Consider the following 18410-nt stretch of genomic DNA (forward strand, 5'->3'; position numbering starts at 1 on the left):
ACACACTCTCAATCCCTAGGCTGCGTCGGAGCCTCACTCCCACAAAACTCTTTCTGATTCACTCTACTGCCAATGGGGTGTGAATATTTCCTATGCAGTGCAAACATGTTCCTACAACAAGCCCATCCTTTGTCATGACAGAGGGTAAAAAAGGGATGATCTGTTCAAGTTAAATGTCAAACTCCAGAGCATCTCACTCTGAAATTATCAGGCTGTGAACTTGGTAGAGAAGTAAATGAAGAGAAGGCATGGCTGTGATTGCTTCCCATAGCTCTAATTCCAGGAAAAAATTAATTCTGGTCATCTGGCAGGTCCAGGTGCCTCAGCACCTTGCACGGTGCAGGCAAGTCAGAGTTAGATGTAACAGGCCTATGCTGAACAGAAGGACCATCCAAACTAGGGCTCTGGAGCTGCTCCCTGCTCTCTGTGGCTGCTCCACAGGTACTTTCCCAGGAGAGCATTATCATTTAAATGGAGATACTTCTTTCCTATAAAGACACTTGTACTCATTTTATGTTGGAGCCTCTTCAATAACTATTTTAAAAATTAATCAGTTAAAAAAAAAAGTCTTTTAATCAGAAAAATTTTGGTTTTGCCTGAAGTGTGATTCCTGATCCATTGTGGGGCCAAGACAATCTTGTCCCTTGTATTGACCAATAATAACTATTTATAAATGCAATTCATGAGGTCTCTTCCAACCCAAATGATTTTATGATTCTGGAGCCAGCAAGTTGAGGAAAGTGTATCTATCTTCCCCTCTTTGGCACTTTTGAGACTGTATTTGGAGTCCTGTGTCCAGTCTTGCCCCTAGTACAAGAAAGACACTTGATATAGTGACAGAAGTCCAGCAGAGGCCACCAAGACGATCAAGGGGCTGAAACATATTACGTACAAGGAGGGGCTCACAGAACTGAGTTTGATCAGCCTGGAGAAGGGAAGACAAAAGTAAGATCTCATTGTTGTCTGCAGGTACCTAACAGAAGGTAGAAGGCACAGCCAGACTCTACTTGGAGGTACACAGTGGAAGGACAAGACGCAACAGACACAAGCTGCAACACTGGGAATTCCAATGAGATATTAGGAATTAAATTCATTGTGGAGATACTCAACCAGTGGAACAGGAGCCCAGAGGAGCTGTGGACTCCATTTGAAGCTCAGCTGGACCAGGCCCTGAGCAACCTAAGCTGTTCAGAGTAGGAGGTGGGTCCAGTGGCCTCCAGAAGTTTCTTTCTGTCAGTACTTCTTTATGAGTCTAGATTCCATCTGATTAGATGGGTTTGGTCTTCTTTTAATTTTCTTTATCCAGGGTAATTTTGAACAGGTTTTAGATCAGCACAGATAGTTTTTTCACTGTTCGGTTCCCCCACAAAAAACCCACAGTGAGACAATGCCAAATACAAGGAAGAGAAGAAGATGAAGCCAAAAGTAACAAAAATTCATTCAAAGTTTTGGACAAAAAAAAAAAGCAGAAACCAAACGATAATAGTCGATCAAAAATTTAGAAACCCAAATGTTCAAAAATTTCCTAAGAGAAGTTTGAAAAAATGTATTTTTTCCAAATGCACAAAGTAGAAATTATTTTGAGATCTTTTTTCCCCAATTTTATTTTCCAGGTATGGTTTCTAATTTGTAATTACCTATAAATTTGCAATTAAGGAGGGATTACTCATTCTTTCTCCTGACTAAAAACACCAAGGCCAGATTCTTCTAGATGAATCATGAACCAGAAGATCACAGATCTTCCCTTCCCAGGCCGATCCTTCTCCTTTTTTTCTACTCCACTTTCTTGCCACTGAAACAATTAAAAGTGTAATTTTGAAACATGCATTAAAGACATCATCACTTGATTTTTCTCCTGCATTACACCTCAGTATCTCTTTTGTTTCCTTCCTCTGTCTATGTACATATAACTGCCTATAACCATCTTGCTGGCTGCTTGTCCATTGTGCTGCTGGAGGAATGCCCTCCCCTGGCATGTGCCAGTGGGACCACTGGGATCACTGGTAGTTTGCCATCGAGGGAACTGCCTCCTCAGGGAGGCAACACTTTCCTCCTCTTTTCCATCTCCTGCTGGCATGGCAAATGACAGTCTATGAATCTACCTCTTTATGAACCTCCATCATCAGAGATTTTCAGATCTTAGTTGGGTGAGGCTTTGAGTAACCTGTTCTATAGCTCTGAGGTTGGCCCAGCTTTGAGCAGAAGCTTGGACTAAGAAGACCTCCAGGGATCCCTTCCAGTTATTCTGTGATTTGACCTGTGTTTCTTTATGCGGGGGCTATTTCAGGGTTGCTGACATTTACGAAAATAACATCAGAGCTGAGATACCACCACCACCACAGAGGACATCTCTGCTGTTTGCCCGTGTGCCTTGTCACAGTCTTGCGTGCTGCATGTCTTTATAATAGAGTAATGGAACATGCATGGACTGCTTTTTCTCACAGCTTTTGTCTTAGCAGAACACGTTGTTAGGGACATAATGGGAGTTGACAGGCACAAGTGGTTTTGTAAATAAAATCGAAGTGTATTGTGCTTCGGTATTCTGTATTTTCTCTTCACACACTTAATTTCATAATAGCCTGTAAGGCAAAGGAAGGATGGCAAACAGCAGACACAAATCTATCACTTTTAATCAAGAATACAAATATTTAGTCAATAGCGTTCACATTAATGAGGACCTGGGGCAGATGGACATTTCCTCCACAGAGAATTTGCCACAACATCAGAGCTGTCAGCCCGAAATCCAAGATTCTTGGCTGTTGTACACAAGGATCAATGTCAAAAGAAATAAAATGTTGAATCAGTCTGTTTGTAGCCCTTTCCTTTCCATGCTGTGACTGATGATTGCTCTGTGTGCACTGAGCCCACACCCAGCCAGTAGTAGATACAGCAATACCAGATTGTGTGTGGACATGTTTCACATGCACTGGGAACTCCTCTGTGCCAGTGCTCAACATCTGTCTCAGAGTGAAACTCCCTGGATGCCCCATGCAATTTCTGTCCCACTGACAGTGGGATGCAGAGGATGTGCTGCTCTGTTCCTGGCTGGGTTTTACCTGAGAGGAAGCAGTAGTCGCAATCACAGCTGATGACAGTTTTAATTTAAAAATATATCAATTCAGTGAATCATGAACGCTTTGTCCTTGATTCCTGGTGGACTGCTGCCTTGACCTTTGGCTCTGAGCACCCAGAAGGCAAGCACCTGAGTCCTGTTCACCTGGAAACAGGAACCTGTATATCTTTGGACTTTTCTGGACACCAAGACCTGACAGTCCATCTTCCCCGCAGCAGCGTGAGGGCTAGAAAACCTGGGGAAGGCTCCCAGGATACATGACTGTGAACAGCCCTGCCATGGGCAACTATCATGCAAAATTAAAATGCTGATGTGCCAGCACCTTTACAGCTGTTAATCATGGTGTCTCCCTGAAGAATGAAAGAAAGTTTATTTCCCAAAACCTATTTTTCCATGATCCTGTTTTGACTGACATTGGACAGACTGAGTCTCTTTACTAGATTAAGGGGTAATGGTTTAAAACTAGAAGAGGGTAGATTTAGACTAGATATAAGGAAGAAATTTTTTTATCATGAGAGTGGTGAAACACTGGCACAAGTTGCCCAGAGAGGTGGTAGATGCCCCATCCCTGGAAACAATCAAGGCCAGGTTGGATGGGGCGCTGAGCAACTTGATCTAGTTGAAGATGTTCCTGCTCATTGCAGGGAGGGTTGGACTAGAGACCGTTAAAGGTCCCTTCCAACCCAAACCATTCTATGATTCTATGATTCTATGACCTGTGACAAGGTGAGCGCCAGAGCTCTTGATTCAAGTTCAAACCATTCAGAATCCTTTCCAATTTTTTAATATCCACTTTTCAAATGTGAACGTGAGAGCATGGAGCCTCAGCCAGATGTGCTTTACAGAGCTTGGTGTGTATCATTTTGTTCATGGGACATCAGCCACAGGACAATCAGAAAAGTTTATAAGTGTCACTAGATGGCCAGGATCAAAACGCACAGTTCTTCGTTTACAGTGTGACATATGTGTTTTCATTTTAGCCAGTACTGAGAGCTTTGAGCTGGGTTGTTTTTGCCACAGAAGAATCAACTGGCAGAGGCAGCTATTGGAAATCACAAGAGAAGGACCCTGTCTGGGAGCTTGCTCATGAATCTGCTCTCACATCATGAATCATTCAAAGCTGTTGCTGTGCCAAGCAGTGCTATTGCTCTTCTTCCCCTGACTGCAGTACTACACCTTATCTCAAAGCTGGTTACAGATAAGGACACTTGCAGCATGCCTCCAAGTCCAGATACCTGCTCCCATCACTCAATGAGTTGATGTGCACCATTCTGTCCTCACCACACTCCTAACTGACACTTCCCAGAGCTGTAATGATTATTCACACCATTGATTGTTTTGCTTTTTCATGACAATTGGAAATTTTCCAGTGAGACAGTGTGATGAGCCACTCTCCTTAGTGTACAGTTGGAATTTCCCTTGCTGTAGCTTGTGTCTGTTGCCTTTTCACTGCGCACATCTGAGAAGAGTCTGGCTGCTTCTCTATAACCCCATTAGTTAGCTGAAGACTGCGGTGAGATGCCCCTTTCCCTTACCTTTCCCAAGATGAACAAGCCCAGGTCCTCCAGCCTCTTCTCAAGCAATGTGCTTCAGTGCCCTGATTGCCTTAGAGCCCTCCAGTGAGTTGTCTCCACCCCTGATGCCAGTACCATATACTCCATCCAGAAAAATGCTTCATTAAACCAGTGGAAGAACAGTGCTGATAGAAACTTCCTCTCCCCTGAGGAAGGAAATTACTGTTTACGTGTAAGAGAATTATTTTTTATGTGTAAATAAGGCCTGTGACCTCATGGAGCTTCAGTGAGTCAGCACAACTTCTTGGAAGTTGGCTGCCTTCCTCAGCCATCTTCTGAACTGATCAGAAAGTTCAAACAGGTTCAAGTAATGCTTTGGGGAAGGCAGCTGCAAAGCACTTCCAGGCTCTGGTACGAGTTACCTTAGCAATTATAAGACAAGTTTTGTATTTTGATACTGTACCAATTTCTGAGCATTTCTTTGCTTGATACCAACAGAGGGAAGCGAGGAGCCTCAGGAGTAGGAAGCATCAATTGGGCTCTAGGCTACAGTCCTTTGCAAGATTGAGCATAAAGCTTTGTAAAGCCAAAATACACCTTCCGTAGAGAAGCGGTGCCTGAAGAACTCTCCATATGCCAGCATCTAACTGTGAGGTTTGGAATGTGACAAAAATGTGTAATTCAGAGGAAAATGACTCATGTAGGAAAAGTAAGTACTGTGTGTTTCCTCCTTTTTTTGGAATATCCAGGTCTTTAATTCAGTCTTCAGTGTTAGAAGTGAGGTGACATCAAACACCAAAGAGCAGAGATAATTCCTGAATCAAAAGGAGGGACCTCACTTGATGCATCTGCCTTCCTCAGCCAAAGTAAATTTCTTTGACAAGAAGCCAGGACATTTTGTTGACTCAGAAGAGAGTTGGTTGGTTAATCACAAGGGCAAACCTCAAGGAAGAACACCGCTGGACACAGAAGAAATAGATGTAAACTAGTAATGGGCAAAATTAGGCTGAAAATTAGGAGGGTCCTATGTATTAGTATTCTGGCCAAAGTTTGATAGTGAGCAAAAGCAGTTTTGAGGTACTTATTGTAGTTCTCAGGATGACATCAGCCCCCGCCGTTCTCTAGTCTGGGCTTGGCAGGGTTTACAGAGGGAAAAAGCATTATCTCTCTTCACAGAAGCAAGTGGATCTGACTGTGATGCATCCGCAGGGAGCCATGGCGCTGATGAGGAAGGAGGTATTTTTACTTGGACACCATCCAGGCTGTAGCCATTTTAATGTCATTTCCCTTCTCCTGAGGAGGATGAATTCAGGTGTTCATTTCCACACTGTTCAGAATTCACTGGAATCGCTCCGTCCGCTGACCCTCCCATCTGCTGGGCGATGCGACTTTGCCAGCTGAGGTAGGTCCGTGACAGTTTCCAGATCTTGGAGAGCTTCAACCAGGGCAGCAAAATAATTCCAGTCTCAGAGTTTTTGTCTCAACTTGTGTGAGTGGTGCTGGTGTTCAGTATAACACAGAAGTCTTTAAGTAAAGCAGAAACAGACTGGTTTGTGCACATGCACAGTGCTGCAGAGCTTGTTATTACCGATTGCCATCCCTCCTGCCAGCTCAAACAAGTAAAAACACTCCTCTAGCATGTCTGAAAAAGTTAAATAATTAATCATCATCTCAGTTCCCTGGGGAGTCACGGTAGTCACAGTAGGGGATGCAACAGCACGCTGATCTAGAGCTAGCCCAGACCAGAGCAGGGCTCAGAACCAAAGAACCTGAGCTCACTCTGAAGACTGGACAGCCAATACTCTCCTACCCTTGGGAAGGAAAGCATCCATTTTGTCTTTGATTGCCTTCCAGCTACACCAAGGAAGGAAACTGTTTCCCATATTGTGAAAAATCTCAAGTTTTCAGCCTTTCTTCTGCAGCAAAACAATAAAAACCTGAGCCCTTTGAAATCAAACACCCAGGAGATGCACTTCGCCATGTTAGAGCAATCAACAGTCTAGCCAATACTGGTGAGGCATTCACTCAAGGTTCTGAACAATGAGGTTTAATTCTCCTTGTAACGTGTCTGTGACCTTTACCCCATCCCAGTGTCCCAGGGACCCAAGGCTCAGCTGCATCACAACCTTGGCTCAGACTGCTGAGGGAATTATTAAGCTGTGAGAAAGAGTGGTGAGAAATTCTTAGTGTCATGCATGATAGGAAACAAAATTAGAGAGGCAGGACTGCTGAGATAGGCTCAATTTGAAAAGGAAGAATGGAATCAGCCATGTGAAAGTCAAATAAGTGTATGCAAGGAAGAAACGCAGTAAGAGCTGTATTTGTGTCCCACAGCCCAAGGAAAAGCCCAGATCTTCTCCAAAGGACCTGCCTCAGACAGCACCAAGTGGTTGCAGATGTACACTGCCCTAGTGAGGCCACACCTGGAGTACTGTGTCCAGTTCTGGGCCCCCCAGTTCAAGAAAGACAAGGAACTACTGGAGAGAGTCCAGCGGAGGGGTACAGAGATGGTCAGAGGACTGGAGCATCTCTCTTAGGAGGAGAGGCTGAGGGAGCTGGGGCTGTTCAGCCTGGAGAAGAGAAGATTGAGGGGGAATCTTATCAATGCTTACAAATACCTTAGGGGCAGGTGTCAAGAGGATGGGGCCAGACTCCTCTCAGTGGTGCCCAGTGACAGGACAAGGGGCAATGGGCACAAACTGAAACATGGGAAGTTCCATCTGAAAATGTGGAAAAACTTCTTTACTTTGAGGGTACCAGAGCCCTGGCACAGGCTGCCCAGGGAGGGTGGGGAGTCTCCTTCTCTGGAGATATTCAAACCCACCTGGACACGACCCTGTGCAACGTGCTCTGGGTGACCCTGCTTGGGCAGGGGTGGGACTGGATGATCTCCAGAGATGCCTTCCAACCCCAACCAGGCTGGGATTCTGGGATTCTGTGATTCCGTACCTGAGCTACACTGATGTACAGCTACAACTGCTCCAACGCAGGAGTCTATAGACTGAGCATCACCACCACACTTCTTGTGACTCTGTCAACCTTGCCAACACACCTATATTTTTTCTTCCTACTGTTAAACCAAAGAGCAGACTTGTTTCAAAGGCTCCGTTATCTGTAGATTGGCCTGTCTTACTGGTGCACTCATACTGTCTCTGGGCATGTGCACAAATTCTCTCTGTGCACCCGCCCTGCCAAAAAAGAAGATAACATATCTCAAAAAAAGAATAGTTGCATTATTTTTCTAAGCAGGACATTGAACACAGGATATTAAATACAACACTGATTTTGACCTTATAAAGCATGAGTGAAATGAGCTATAGCTCTTATTAGGCAAGAAAGTGTCTGGATGATCAAAGTTAGAGGAAGAAGAAAAACGTATTTTTCTTTTTTTCTTTAAATATCTGGAATAAAAAAACCCCCACATATCCAGTTTGCACCCCAAAATTCTCTCTGGTTTTCCCAGTCAGCCTAAGGAAAGCCACCAGACACTTCCTTTTTCTGCATGGAATTAATGTTTCTGAAAAGTATCTAACATCTGTGAAGCCCTGGCATGAGAGAATGATGACTTTACAGCAAATGTTTTTCCTGTGCTATGAGGAATCTGGCCTCTGCCTATGGCACGGGGTGGCTGCAGACCTCAGACCAGCTTGCACTCTCTGCTGCAAAGCTCTGCGAGATTCCCTGAAGTATCTCTTGCCCCGAGGGTGGAATTTATTCCTCAGTTGGAGATATAAAAGAGTCAACCTCTTTCCTTGCACATTGTATCACACCAAACACATTTCCACCCACTAAACAACACCCACGTTGTTTGGCAGGAAAATAAACCGAGAGGCATCTTCTTTAGGCTTTCGAAGAAAATCTACTGTAGCTACACTTGTCTCAGTCTGTGTCTAGGAAATTCTGGAGGCTCAAAAGATTCACTAGTGTCCTCTCCCAGCCTAGAAGTGAAGTGATGCTGCAGGGAATTATTATTTTTTTTGTATAAGATTCATACCATGGTGGTGCAGTTTGAAAAGCCCCCATTTTCCTCTCATTCTTAAGTGAGGCTGGAGCTTTATGACTTACACAATACCCATCATCTTGGGGTTAAAAACATGTTCTTAGTCCAAAATTGCAACAGAGAATAAATGAAATGCTGCTGTTCCTGGGAGCAGCCAGCTATTTGGAGTGTTGAAGTTGGGACAAAACCTCTAAAATATCTGGAGAGCGCATGACATTCCTTCTGAGACTGACCTCAGGGCAGTTGCAGCAGCCTCAGGCTCAGAGTCACAAACCTTTTGAGTGTTACAGAGTTTCAGCCCATCACACTGAGACAAGGCAGTGTAGACGGCAGAGCCTGGCTATCAGCAGTAGTAAGTGCTCAAAAATAATGAGATTATCTGTTTTTTGAAAATAATCCAATATGTAAATCAGCTGCCAGAGGGAAATGGAGACAGCTGGTTGGCAATGGCTAATTTAAAATCTATTTAAGGCCAAATGATACAGCAAAGGGGCTGTGACTTTAGCATTGCTCTTTCAAGACCTTGGCTCTATTTGAATTGCTTTTGTATATGTTTTGTCTAGTGTGAAGAAAGTTACTGCTTCTCTGAAAAAAACCCCAGCTTTTATTTCACATTAGCGACTAAAACCAGCTAAAAAACACTAACTGCATCTCCCAAAAGAGCTGGAATTAACACTCTAGGTCTCTTAGGTTTGGACGCAGGAGGTCTGTGCTGCTAGAGGGGCTACGAGCCCTAAGTCGGAGGGAGGCTGATGCCAGTGTCCCCTGCAGCAGTCTGGTCAAGTGAAGCTCTCAACCCACATCTCCTCTCGGCCACAGGTGGTGCGTCTATCGCCTTTCAGGGCATCGTCATTATCTTGCTGGGTTATTCATCTTCAAATCACCCGAAATAACGCGAGGGTCTATGACACCGCAGCCTGCCAGAGCGATGTTCCTCGGCCCGGGTGACAAGGCCCAGGCTGGCGTAGTGGGGTCCGGTGCGAGGACCACCCCGGAGGAGAGGTGCAAACCCCATCCTTGTCCCCCGCTCCGGGGCAGCGCAGCACCGGCGCCCACCCCCGGAGCCGGGGCTCCCCTCGCAGACGGCGGGGGCGCGTCCCGGGGGGCTGGGGCCTCTGTCGCTGGCGGCGCGGGGGCCCCTCGGTGCCCCGACCCGGCCCGACGGGCAGAGCCCTGGCCCCCGGGGCTGAGTGAGTCGCCACCGCCGCGCCCGGGGAGCGGCCGGGCCCCGCGGCGGAGCGGAGCGGAACGGAACGGAGCGGCGCGGATCTGATCGGAGCGGTGCGGAGCGGAGCGGGACGCGCGGCGGCGGCGCAGGCGAGCCCAGCCGGGGCCGCCGGTATTTAGGGCGGGCGCGGCCGGAGCCGGGCGAGAGCGGGACGGCGGGGACGGCAGGTGAGTGCTGGCCGCGGGGCGACGCCGGGGCGATGCCGAGGTGATGCCCGGGCGGTGGCGGGGCGATGCCGAGGTGATGTCCGGGCGGTGGCGGGGCGATGCCGAGGTGATGTCCGGGCGGTGCCGCGGCGATGCCGAGGTGATGCCCGGGCGATGCCCCGCGCCGACGGGGCGGGCTGCCACCGCCCTTTGGCCCGCCCGGGCGTGGGGAGCCCACGGGGCCCCGGTTGAAGTTGGTTCCCACGGTGGGAGCCCGCTGAGCCGCCCGCGCTGCCGGTGCCGCGGCCCCGCCGGAGGGGAAAAGGGCGTTCGGGGCTTCCCACCGGCCCCCGACACTGCGGCCGCGGCTGGACCGTGTCCCGGCGGCGCCGGGGACAAGCTGGCCGCTGCCCCGGGACCCGCCGCTGGAGGCTGGTGCGGGAGCTGGGGGGGCAGGAGGTGGAGGCCGGGGCCTGCGGCGGCATCGCCCCGGCTCGGTGGGCGATGGGGCGAGCAGAGCTCCCTCGTCGGCCCATCTCCCTCTCGAGCCCCGGCGCCGGACAAGGGCGTTCATGGTGCGAGTTTATCTTGAAGGGAGGCTTTGCTCTCACAGGCTAATTGAGAGTTTTAAATGGCTATTGCAGGTCTCTTCCCCCAGGCATAGGGTGATACTGGGTAAATGAAGTGACCACTTTAAAAGTGTAAATTTCTGTGGATTACCCTGGGGAAAGCTTTGGGTGACAGCTGCTCTGAGGTTTGTCTTGTTATGGTTGTCCCGGCATTATCCCACACCGTCCTGATTTGTGTACCACGGGTGACCCATCTGCCTGGCTTCTTCCTCACTCCTGCTTCAGGTATGATGGTGACCAAATGTCACCTCCATTCAGGTGCGAGCAAAAAGCCGGGAGTCTCCACTGGAATGTTGTACTCCTGGATTACTCACCTTCCCATGCTTATGTACCTGCTTGGATGCAAGCCAGGATTTCCAGGGCAAAGCCCACCGTTTTCTCACTTGCAGCCAATGGATTGCCACCATGTCATGTGTTGCGGCAAATCATGAATGTGAACCTCTTTTGGGATGAGCTTTGGTACTACACCAAAGAGCAGGAGCCAGCCAAGGACAAGGACTGCCAGCGTTGCCCTGCGATCATGAGATGGTCTCCTGATTTTTCCAGGATACTGTGAGCAGCAATGCATGAGACTTGAACAAGGACTTCAAGGAGAGTAATGTTTCCCCAGAAAGACAAAGACAGTCCCTTTCCCAGTTGTGAACCTGATGTAAACCCCAGGGGAAAAACTTCCTTTGCAAAAGTAAGCAGACAACTGACTTCAGAGTGGTGGGAATTACTTTGCCAGTGTTTGTGACTTCCTCATTGTAGGAACTGTTGTCAATGGAGTGTTTAGCAGATTATTCCAGGAAGCAATGGCTGGGATCTGTGAGGTTTCTCAAGACAGATTTGCTTTTGGTTTTTCATGCTCTCCCCAAAGTTAAGGTGGCACCATAACAAAGGATTTAGGCTGTACGTCATGCACGCTTCTCAAATGTTAAAATGAATCAATATCAAACAAATTGTCAGTCTGTTGTTTTTCATGTTGCCTGTAACATTTGCTGGTTTTCCCATTTACCCCCAGATCCTGATGGTCTCAGAGTACCATTCTCACCAGCCATCACTCATCCATTTTTCTGGAAATCACAGATTGTTCTGTCTCCTTTGCAGCTGATGGTCACTCCCTATATCACACTTCCAAGGGGCTGGGAGGAGATAGAAATTGAGCACGTGTAATGCAGGCATGTGTGAGTAAATGGCAGATAACAAGGAAGTAAAAAAAAAATGAAACCTTCTCTGTGGTGCGAACAATGCTGGTTTGCAGCTTTCTCAGAAATCTGGGAAGTGTATTTCTTAAATAGAGACATATCAAAATGCAGGAGGATGTGAGGGGCCTGGCTACTTCCAGTGCCTAACACAGAGTAAGCATGATGGCAGTGCACTGTCCTCACCTAAATGCAGAACGAAACACAATGGCAAAGATAACACTCTTCTGGCACGTCCACAGCAAGGCAATGCAGTCATCTTGGAGCTGTTTGCTTAGCTAGAGCTGTCCTACATACGGTTCTGAGGGGAACCATCCTGATATAAAAAGATAGCATAAAAAATTGAGTGGTCTTTCCTCTGCCTTTTAAGTAAAGATTCCTTTCTGCCCCCTTGGCGATGAGCTCAGAGGTGCATGTAAAGAGAGACACCCTTCAGAGTGCACACAAGTTATGATTCATCCTCCACAATACCCAGAGTTGCAGTGCAGGACTCATCTGAAATGTTCCTTCCGTCTGTCCTGCCAGCTCCCAACCTGCCCGTTACTGACCCTAAATGAGTACAGAGACATTGTGCAGAGGAGAGTTTAGAAATTTTACCATCTCTGAGCTCACTGAAATTGGAGTGGCTCGGGGAGGTTTAGGGGAGGAATCCTGGTTTAAGATTCTAAACCAGGGGAAAAATAAGCAGCATCATGGCCATAAATACTGTAGTCAGAGCAATAACTGTTCAGCTTCTTATTTGCCTAGGTTTCTATACCGGGAGAGCTCTTAACAGGTCATATATGGGAATGCTACTTCATAGTGCCTTACAAATGTTCAGGAATAAAAGGAACAAGCATTGTATGTCGGGGACCTTGTATCTGTATCCTAGAAAGTGAGTCAGAAGGCAGAGGAGTACAACAAAGTTCAGAGTGCAGTGAGAGAGAAGGGTAGAGAATTAGCAGGGAGCAACACTCAGAAAGCCAGGGACATGTGAAAAACCCTGCTGGGGTTGGTGCAGTCGTCTATTGAGACAACATTTTGGTACAGTGCTCCTACCCGGCACAGTCATGGGGAGTTCCTTCCTCCTGTTCATGCTCTGAAATGGTGGAGGCTGGGGGCTCTGGTGCCCCAGTGACACCCAGTGACAGTTGTTATGAGCAACTGTGTAATTCCTCACCAGTCTGTGCTTGAATGCAATAAAAATTATCTTAATTCCTCTGCCCACGTGGAGCACCGCAGTACCACAATGCTGAGTCCTGAGCCAGTTCCAGATCTGACTGTGATGTTCTGCAAAGCTTGCACTGTCTTGGGGTTTTGTTCATTTTGAATTGACTAAGTTTACACTGTATTGCTGTCAAAAAAAATTCTTGTTTTGCACCATTTTACACAGGGTAGATGTGTCTAATCCATTTTGCTTCCCCAGTGCTGCATTGGTTATTGGAAATCACATTCCAGAAAGATTGTTTGACCTGTCCTTAAAGATTTTCTGTGATGGAGATGTCATAGTATCCCCAAGCAATACTTTAAGAGTTTCACTATCCTTACCATCTGCCTAATGGCTCAATCTTCCTTGCTGCAGTTAAATCCCTCTCCTTTCAGTGATATTAGTCACAGCCATGGAGAACAGACTATTCCTTCCTGTTCTGCAGCAGGCTTTCATGCATATAAAGACTGTTGAACATCTCCTTCAGCTGTGTCCTTTCTAGCCTAGACATCCCTGTTCATTCAGTTTATTCCCATACATTCGCTTTTCAGATGATTCTCACTGCTTTCCTCTCATCTCATGTGTTCCATATCTTCTTGGCAACAGTGCCCAAAGCTGAATGCAGGGCTCCCATTTGGCCTTGTCCAAGGTGAACAGAACAAGATCTATTTGAGGTCTTGTTCCTAGTTATGCACCTGCCAAGGTCTTTGCCATTTTGCTGGGGTACAATATCACCGACACTGCTGACAGTGCATGTTGGTCCTACACTATGCAGAGCTTTCACCTAGCTGGTTACTCTCCATCACACAATAGGGCAGCTGCTCATTTCTACCTGAACTAAATACCTTGCACTTGTTCTTAAACCTGAGTTTAACCTTCTTAATCCTGCTCCCTAGTATGCTGGAACCCCTCCAGTGTCATTTCACTGGATGAAGCATGACATCCACTTCATCACTCAAACCATTACTGAAAGTACCAACTACTGGGCCTCCTTGTTCCCATCACAGAATCACAGAGTGGCTGGGGTTGGAAAGGACCTCTGGAGATCATCTAGTCCAATCTTCTGCTAAAGCAGGGTCATCCAGAGCACGTTGCACAGGGTCATGTCCAGGCGGGTTTGAATATCTCCAGAAAAGGAGACTCCCCACCCTCCCTGGGCAGCCTGTCCCAGGGCTCTGGCACCCTCAGTGTAAAGAAGTTTTTCCTCATATTCAGATGGAACTTCCCACGTTTCAGTTTGTGCCCATTGCCCCTTGTACTGTCACTGGGCACCACTGAGAGGAGTCTGGCCCCATCCCCTTGACACCCACCCCTAAGGTATTTGTAAGCATTGATAAGATCCCCCCTCAGTCTGCTCTTCTCCAGGCTGAACAGCCCCAGCTCCCTCAACCTCTCCTCCTAAGAGAGACGCTCCAGTCCTCTGATCATCTTTGTACCCCTCCACTGGACTCTCTCCAGCAGAGGAGAGAGTAGGTTGTACTCTGTGCGTAGGTTAACCTATTGTGTGTAGGTTGAATCCCTGTATGGTCTCTGACACATCTAGCTGCCAGCTTGAGGTCATTCAAGCAACAGTTGTTCCCAGTTTCTTCCTGAATTGCCTCCAGGACAGAGAGTAAGGGGAAGCAGGGTGGGTGAGTGCTTCTTCCAAGAAGTGTAAGAACATGTTTCTGCAAATGTGCATTCTAAATTTATTTCCTAGGTGAGGAAGTACTGCATGACAGGTCAGTGTGCTGCCTTGTGAAGCTACCTCATTCTCTATGTTGGCAATAAGGGGGTATGCTCTGATTAAATGTCTATAGTTAGGCAGATAATTCTACCATCATAGCTTGTATTTTTAAGGCTTGACTGTTTATTTACATACAAGTATTAGCACATCAACTGATGCTTTCCAAAACTCTCTACAGGCAAAGCTGTAGGATACTTTCTGGAAAAAAATGTAATTCTTCTTGATTTCTGGACTGGAGAAAAGGTCAGGCAAGGAAAAATGGGTAAAGCATAAAAGTGAAACTTGGTGCATATGGATGGCCCTGAGAAATCCTAGTGGGTCGCTGTGCTCAGAGATGAAGTCTCATGGGGATGGCTGAGCACTCTGAAACCAAGTTAAATAAAGCATCACTGGGTGATCCACAGAGCACAGTGCAGTGCTAAACTGAGGAAGATGAGTTTGGATGAGACCTGCAAGAACTTTTCCAGCATTTATCGTTATAGATTCCAGCTGATTTTAAAAGTGTCAAGGTTTGAGCACTGAGAACTTCTTTGAATGCACTGGGGTTTTCCAGAGCACTCAGTATGAGCCTAATTCCCATTGCTAAGACTTAAAAATAAAGGAATTAGAACATCATTAAACATTGGGAAAGTCCCCAAGTCTGAAAACAGTCTAGAGGCACTCTGTAGGAAGCTGTAACAGTGATTTCCCATCCTTTTCTAAACAGGCTCCAGTACTTCGGGGCAGGTACTCGTGACATCCCTGACTGATCTCCTGTCCCTGCTCTGGCTCTCCTGCTGTCCACCACTGCTTCCAGACTCCAGGCAAGGCTGATGGGTTCAAGTTGGGCTTTTAAGTGCCGGAGTCACTCCAGGCTTCCTTTGCAGGTACTGGAAAGAAATGGGCACCACCTAAAACAGGCTTCTAGGACAGGAAGGAAAAGTAATGTCCTTAGAGGGAGCCTGAGATGATTAGCCACTCTTTAGATGTCTGATGTGCCAGGTCAGGCCTTCTGCATCAGTTAGACCATCCAGATCAGTGTCAATGTCCCTCTCTTTTCCCAGATCCCATCTTGCAGGCACTTGGACACAGTCTGCTTTACAATCTCACACCCCACTGTATTCATTGACCTTTACAATTCCACTTATTATATGACATCGAATAATAATGGGAGAGGAAACATGAGAAATAAAAAGTTTATTGGAGATTTTGCATTGAGTGTGTTTGTCATTAGAGACTTTACAGCTGAGGGAGTCTTGGTAGCACATAAGTGCTCTAGACCCTGCTCCATCCAAAGAAATTATTGGCAACATACTGTAGAGTATGTTTTTGCAGTGTAGTATTTGCCAGCATCACTGCCCGCTAAATCCCAGCCTTTCTCTTTGAGAAGTAATGTTTAGTTATAAGGTGTAACAGCAGTTGTAACTTGGTAGTTAGCAATGGGTCGGATAGCTAATACATGTTGGCTGTGTATAAAGGCAGGAGAGAAAAAATATCAATACTTTCTTGAAAGCTGAGCAAAAATAGAAGGTGTTATTAGCTAATAATAATATCTATTATTGCTTTTCTATTAAGAGAGGGGAGAGAAGGTGTTAAACATTGCCAATATTTGCTTGCCAGTTATCATAGTTGTTTATTTAAAATGGGAAATGTTCTGTATACAATTTGTCATATAAAGTACTGTTCTCTGTATCAAAGAAACAAAGTAGGCATACCTGATTTACTTCGAAATAGTCACAATAATCCTAGCATTAGAGATTTATTTGTGCTGCATGAACCATGCTGGAGTGAACACGTGCAGCGTCATGCATAGTTCTCCAGAATCATGAACTCTTGTGTACTAGCTCCCCTTACAGTCAATGAGAAGAGATGCTCAGCCCTAAAGGGCTCAGCTGCCTGTCGGCGCTGACCAGCTCTGACTGAGTTTCAGATGTCTAAGTGGACTGTGATGAATCCCACCTTAATTTTGTTATTTTGTGATGCATCACTGAAGTAGGGGGCAAGGAGAAGAATGTCGAAAACAGTGTGCATATTACTGATTTTATAACCAGTGGAAAATGTTATATCCATAGCAAACAGAACTGATACATCAGTATAGACCTAATGTACAAAGCAAAGAGTTTTTTCCTAATAAAAAGCTTAGAAAATGTGTAGTTCATTGTATTACGACTAACACAATACACTGTTATCGATCAACATTTAATCTATAGTTACGGTATTTGAGGTTTGTAATTTCCCCATATTCGTTGGACAACTTATTAAGTGCAGCAGCGTGCTGAATTCAGAAATACTGATGAAGATATCTCAGAGCACAGAAAGGTCAGGAGGGTGCAAATGAGCTATGACTGGAGTATTAGGGCTCTGTTTCTTGAAATACGTTCCAGTGTTAAAAAGCTGTTTGGTGTTGATGTGAAGTACACCTGACATATCAAAAGCATCTTGAGTAATCAGAATAACCAGTCTAGCCAGTAACACAGTGGCCTTGCTACTCCCTAAACCCATGAGAAATTCAGGTGCAAACTCATGCTCTTACTGATTCAGCTCTGAGTCTGAAGAATTTTTAATCATTTATTCTCCTAACACAGGTACCTGCAAAAATCAGGAATCTGGATCCTGTGTAAAATGTCAGGGTGGAATCAGTAAGGGACAACTACTCCCCAGATGCATGGAGGTGTGAGTAAGGCTGGGTGTGTGTCTAGATGTACATGCCTACAGTGGCTAGTGCCTACAGGTGTGTGCACTACCTGCCTGCACATAGGTAGGAGGAATTCACCCTTCACGCTGTGCTGTGAGAGGCACCCACTGAGCAGTGGCCAAGTGAGAGCCTGCACTGGGGGCACGACCCCGTGCAGCCAGCCCAGAGCACACAGCCCTGGCTGGAGGCTGTGGAAGACGGAGAGGAGGGTGTTGGAGCAAGTCCAGAGGAGGCCACGAAGATGATCAGAGGGCTGGAGCACCTCTGCTATGGAGACAGGCTGAGAGACTTGGGGCTATTCAGCCTGGAGAAGAGAAGGCTCCAGGGAGACCTTCTAGCACCTTCTAGCACCTGAAGGGGCTACAGGAAAGCGGGAGAGGGGCTTTTTACAAGGGCATGGAGTGATAGGACGAGGAGGAGCGGTTTTAAACTGAAAGAGGGGAGATTTAGATGAGATATTAGGAAGAAATTCTTTGCTGTGAGGGTGGTGAGACCCTGGCCCAGGTTGCCCGAGAAGCTGTGGCTGCCCCCTCCCTGGCAGTGTTCAAGGCCAGGTTGGATGGGGCTTGGGGCAACCTGGTCTGGTGGAAGGTGTCCCTGCCTGTGGCAGGGGGTTGGAACTAGATGATCTTTAAGGTCCCTTCCAACCCAAACTGTTCTGTGATTCTGTAAGATTGTGAGCAGTATCTGTTTCCTCCTGCCACTGAAAGTGCTTCTGCGCTCTGTAAAGCTAAACTTTGCTCAGTCCTCCCTGGCTGGAGCATGAGACAGTGGAGAAGCTGGAGCCAGAGATGTAGGAAACATCACTCTGCCATGCACATCAGTGGGTGAGAACAGAGGAGCAAAGAAAGAGTTTCCCTTAAGAGCTGCACAGCTTTCCCGTGGCCTCGAGGGTTGCTGCTTTCCTGCAGTGGTCGTGGCTTCTCCCAAAAACCGTGACGTCCTTCCAGCTCGCGATCCTTGCTTGAGCGGAAAACAAATGAGCAGTTGCAGTTGTGCTCATCGCTGTCTCCCTGCGACATGGCAGCCTGTCTCAGGGCAACAGGGACA

General features: G+C 46.8%; 1 protein-coding gene across 1 annotated transcript; it reads right to left on the reverse strand.

The window, feature by feature from the left end:
* Positions 1-9467: 9467 nt before the first annotated feature.
* On the reverse strand, positions 9468-10535 carry LOC137673344 (basic proline-rich protein-like). Its single transcript, XM_068418092.1, has one exon. It carries the CDS (start codon positions 10533-10535, stop codon positions 9468-9470), a length of 1068 nt encoding a protein of 355 aa, XP_068274193.1.
* Between the last annotated feature and the right edge of the window lie 7875 nt (positions 10536-18410).

This window comes from Nyctibius grandis, chromosome 24 (genome assembly GCF_013368605.1).
Source record: "Nyctibius grandis isolate bNycGra1 chromosome 24, bNycGra1.pri, whole genome shotgun sequence".
Classification (NCBI taxonomy): domain Eukaryota; kingdom Metazoa; phylum Chordata; class Aves; order Nyctibiiformes; family Nyctibiidae; genus Nyctibius; species Nyctibius grandis.

Coding starts and splice junctions, on each gene's coding strand:
- LOC137673344 (XM_068418092.1), bottom strand. CDS start 10,535: ATGAACGCCCTTGTCCGGCGCCGGGGCTCGAGAGGGAGATGGGCCGAC.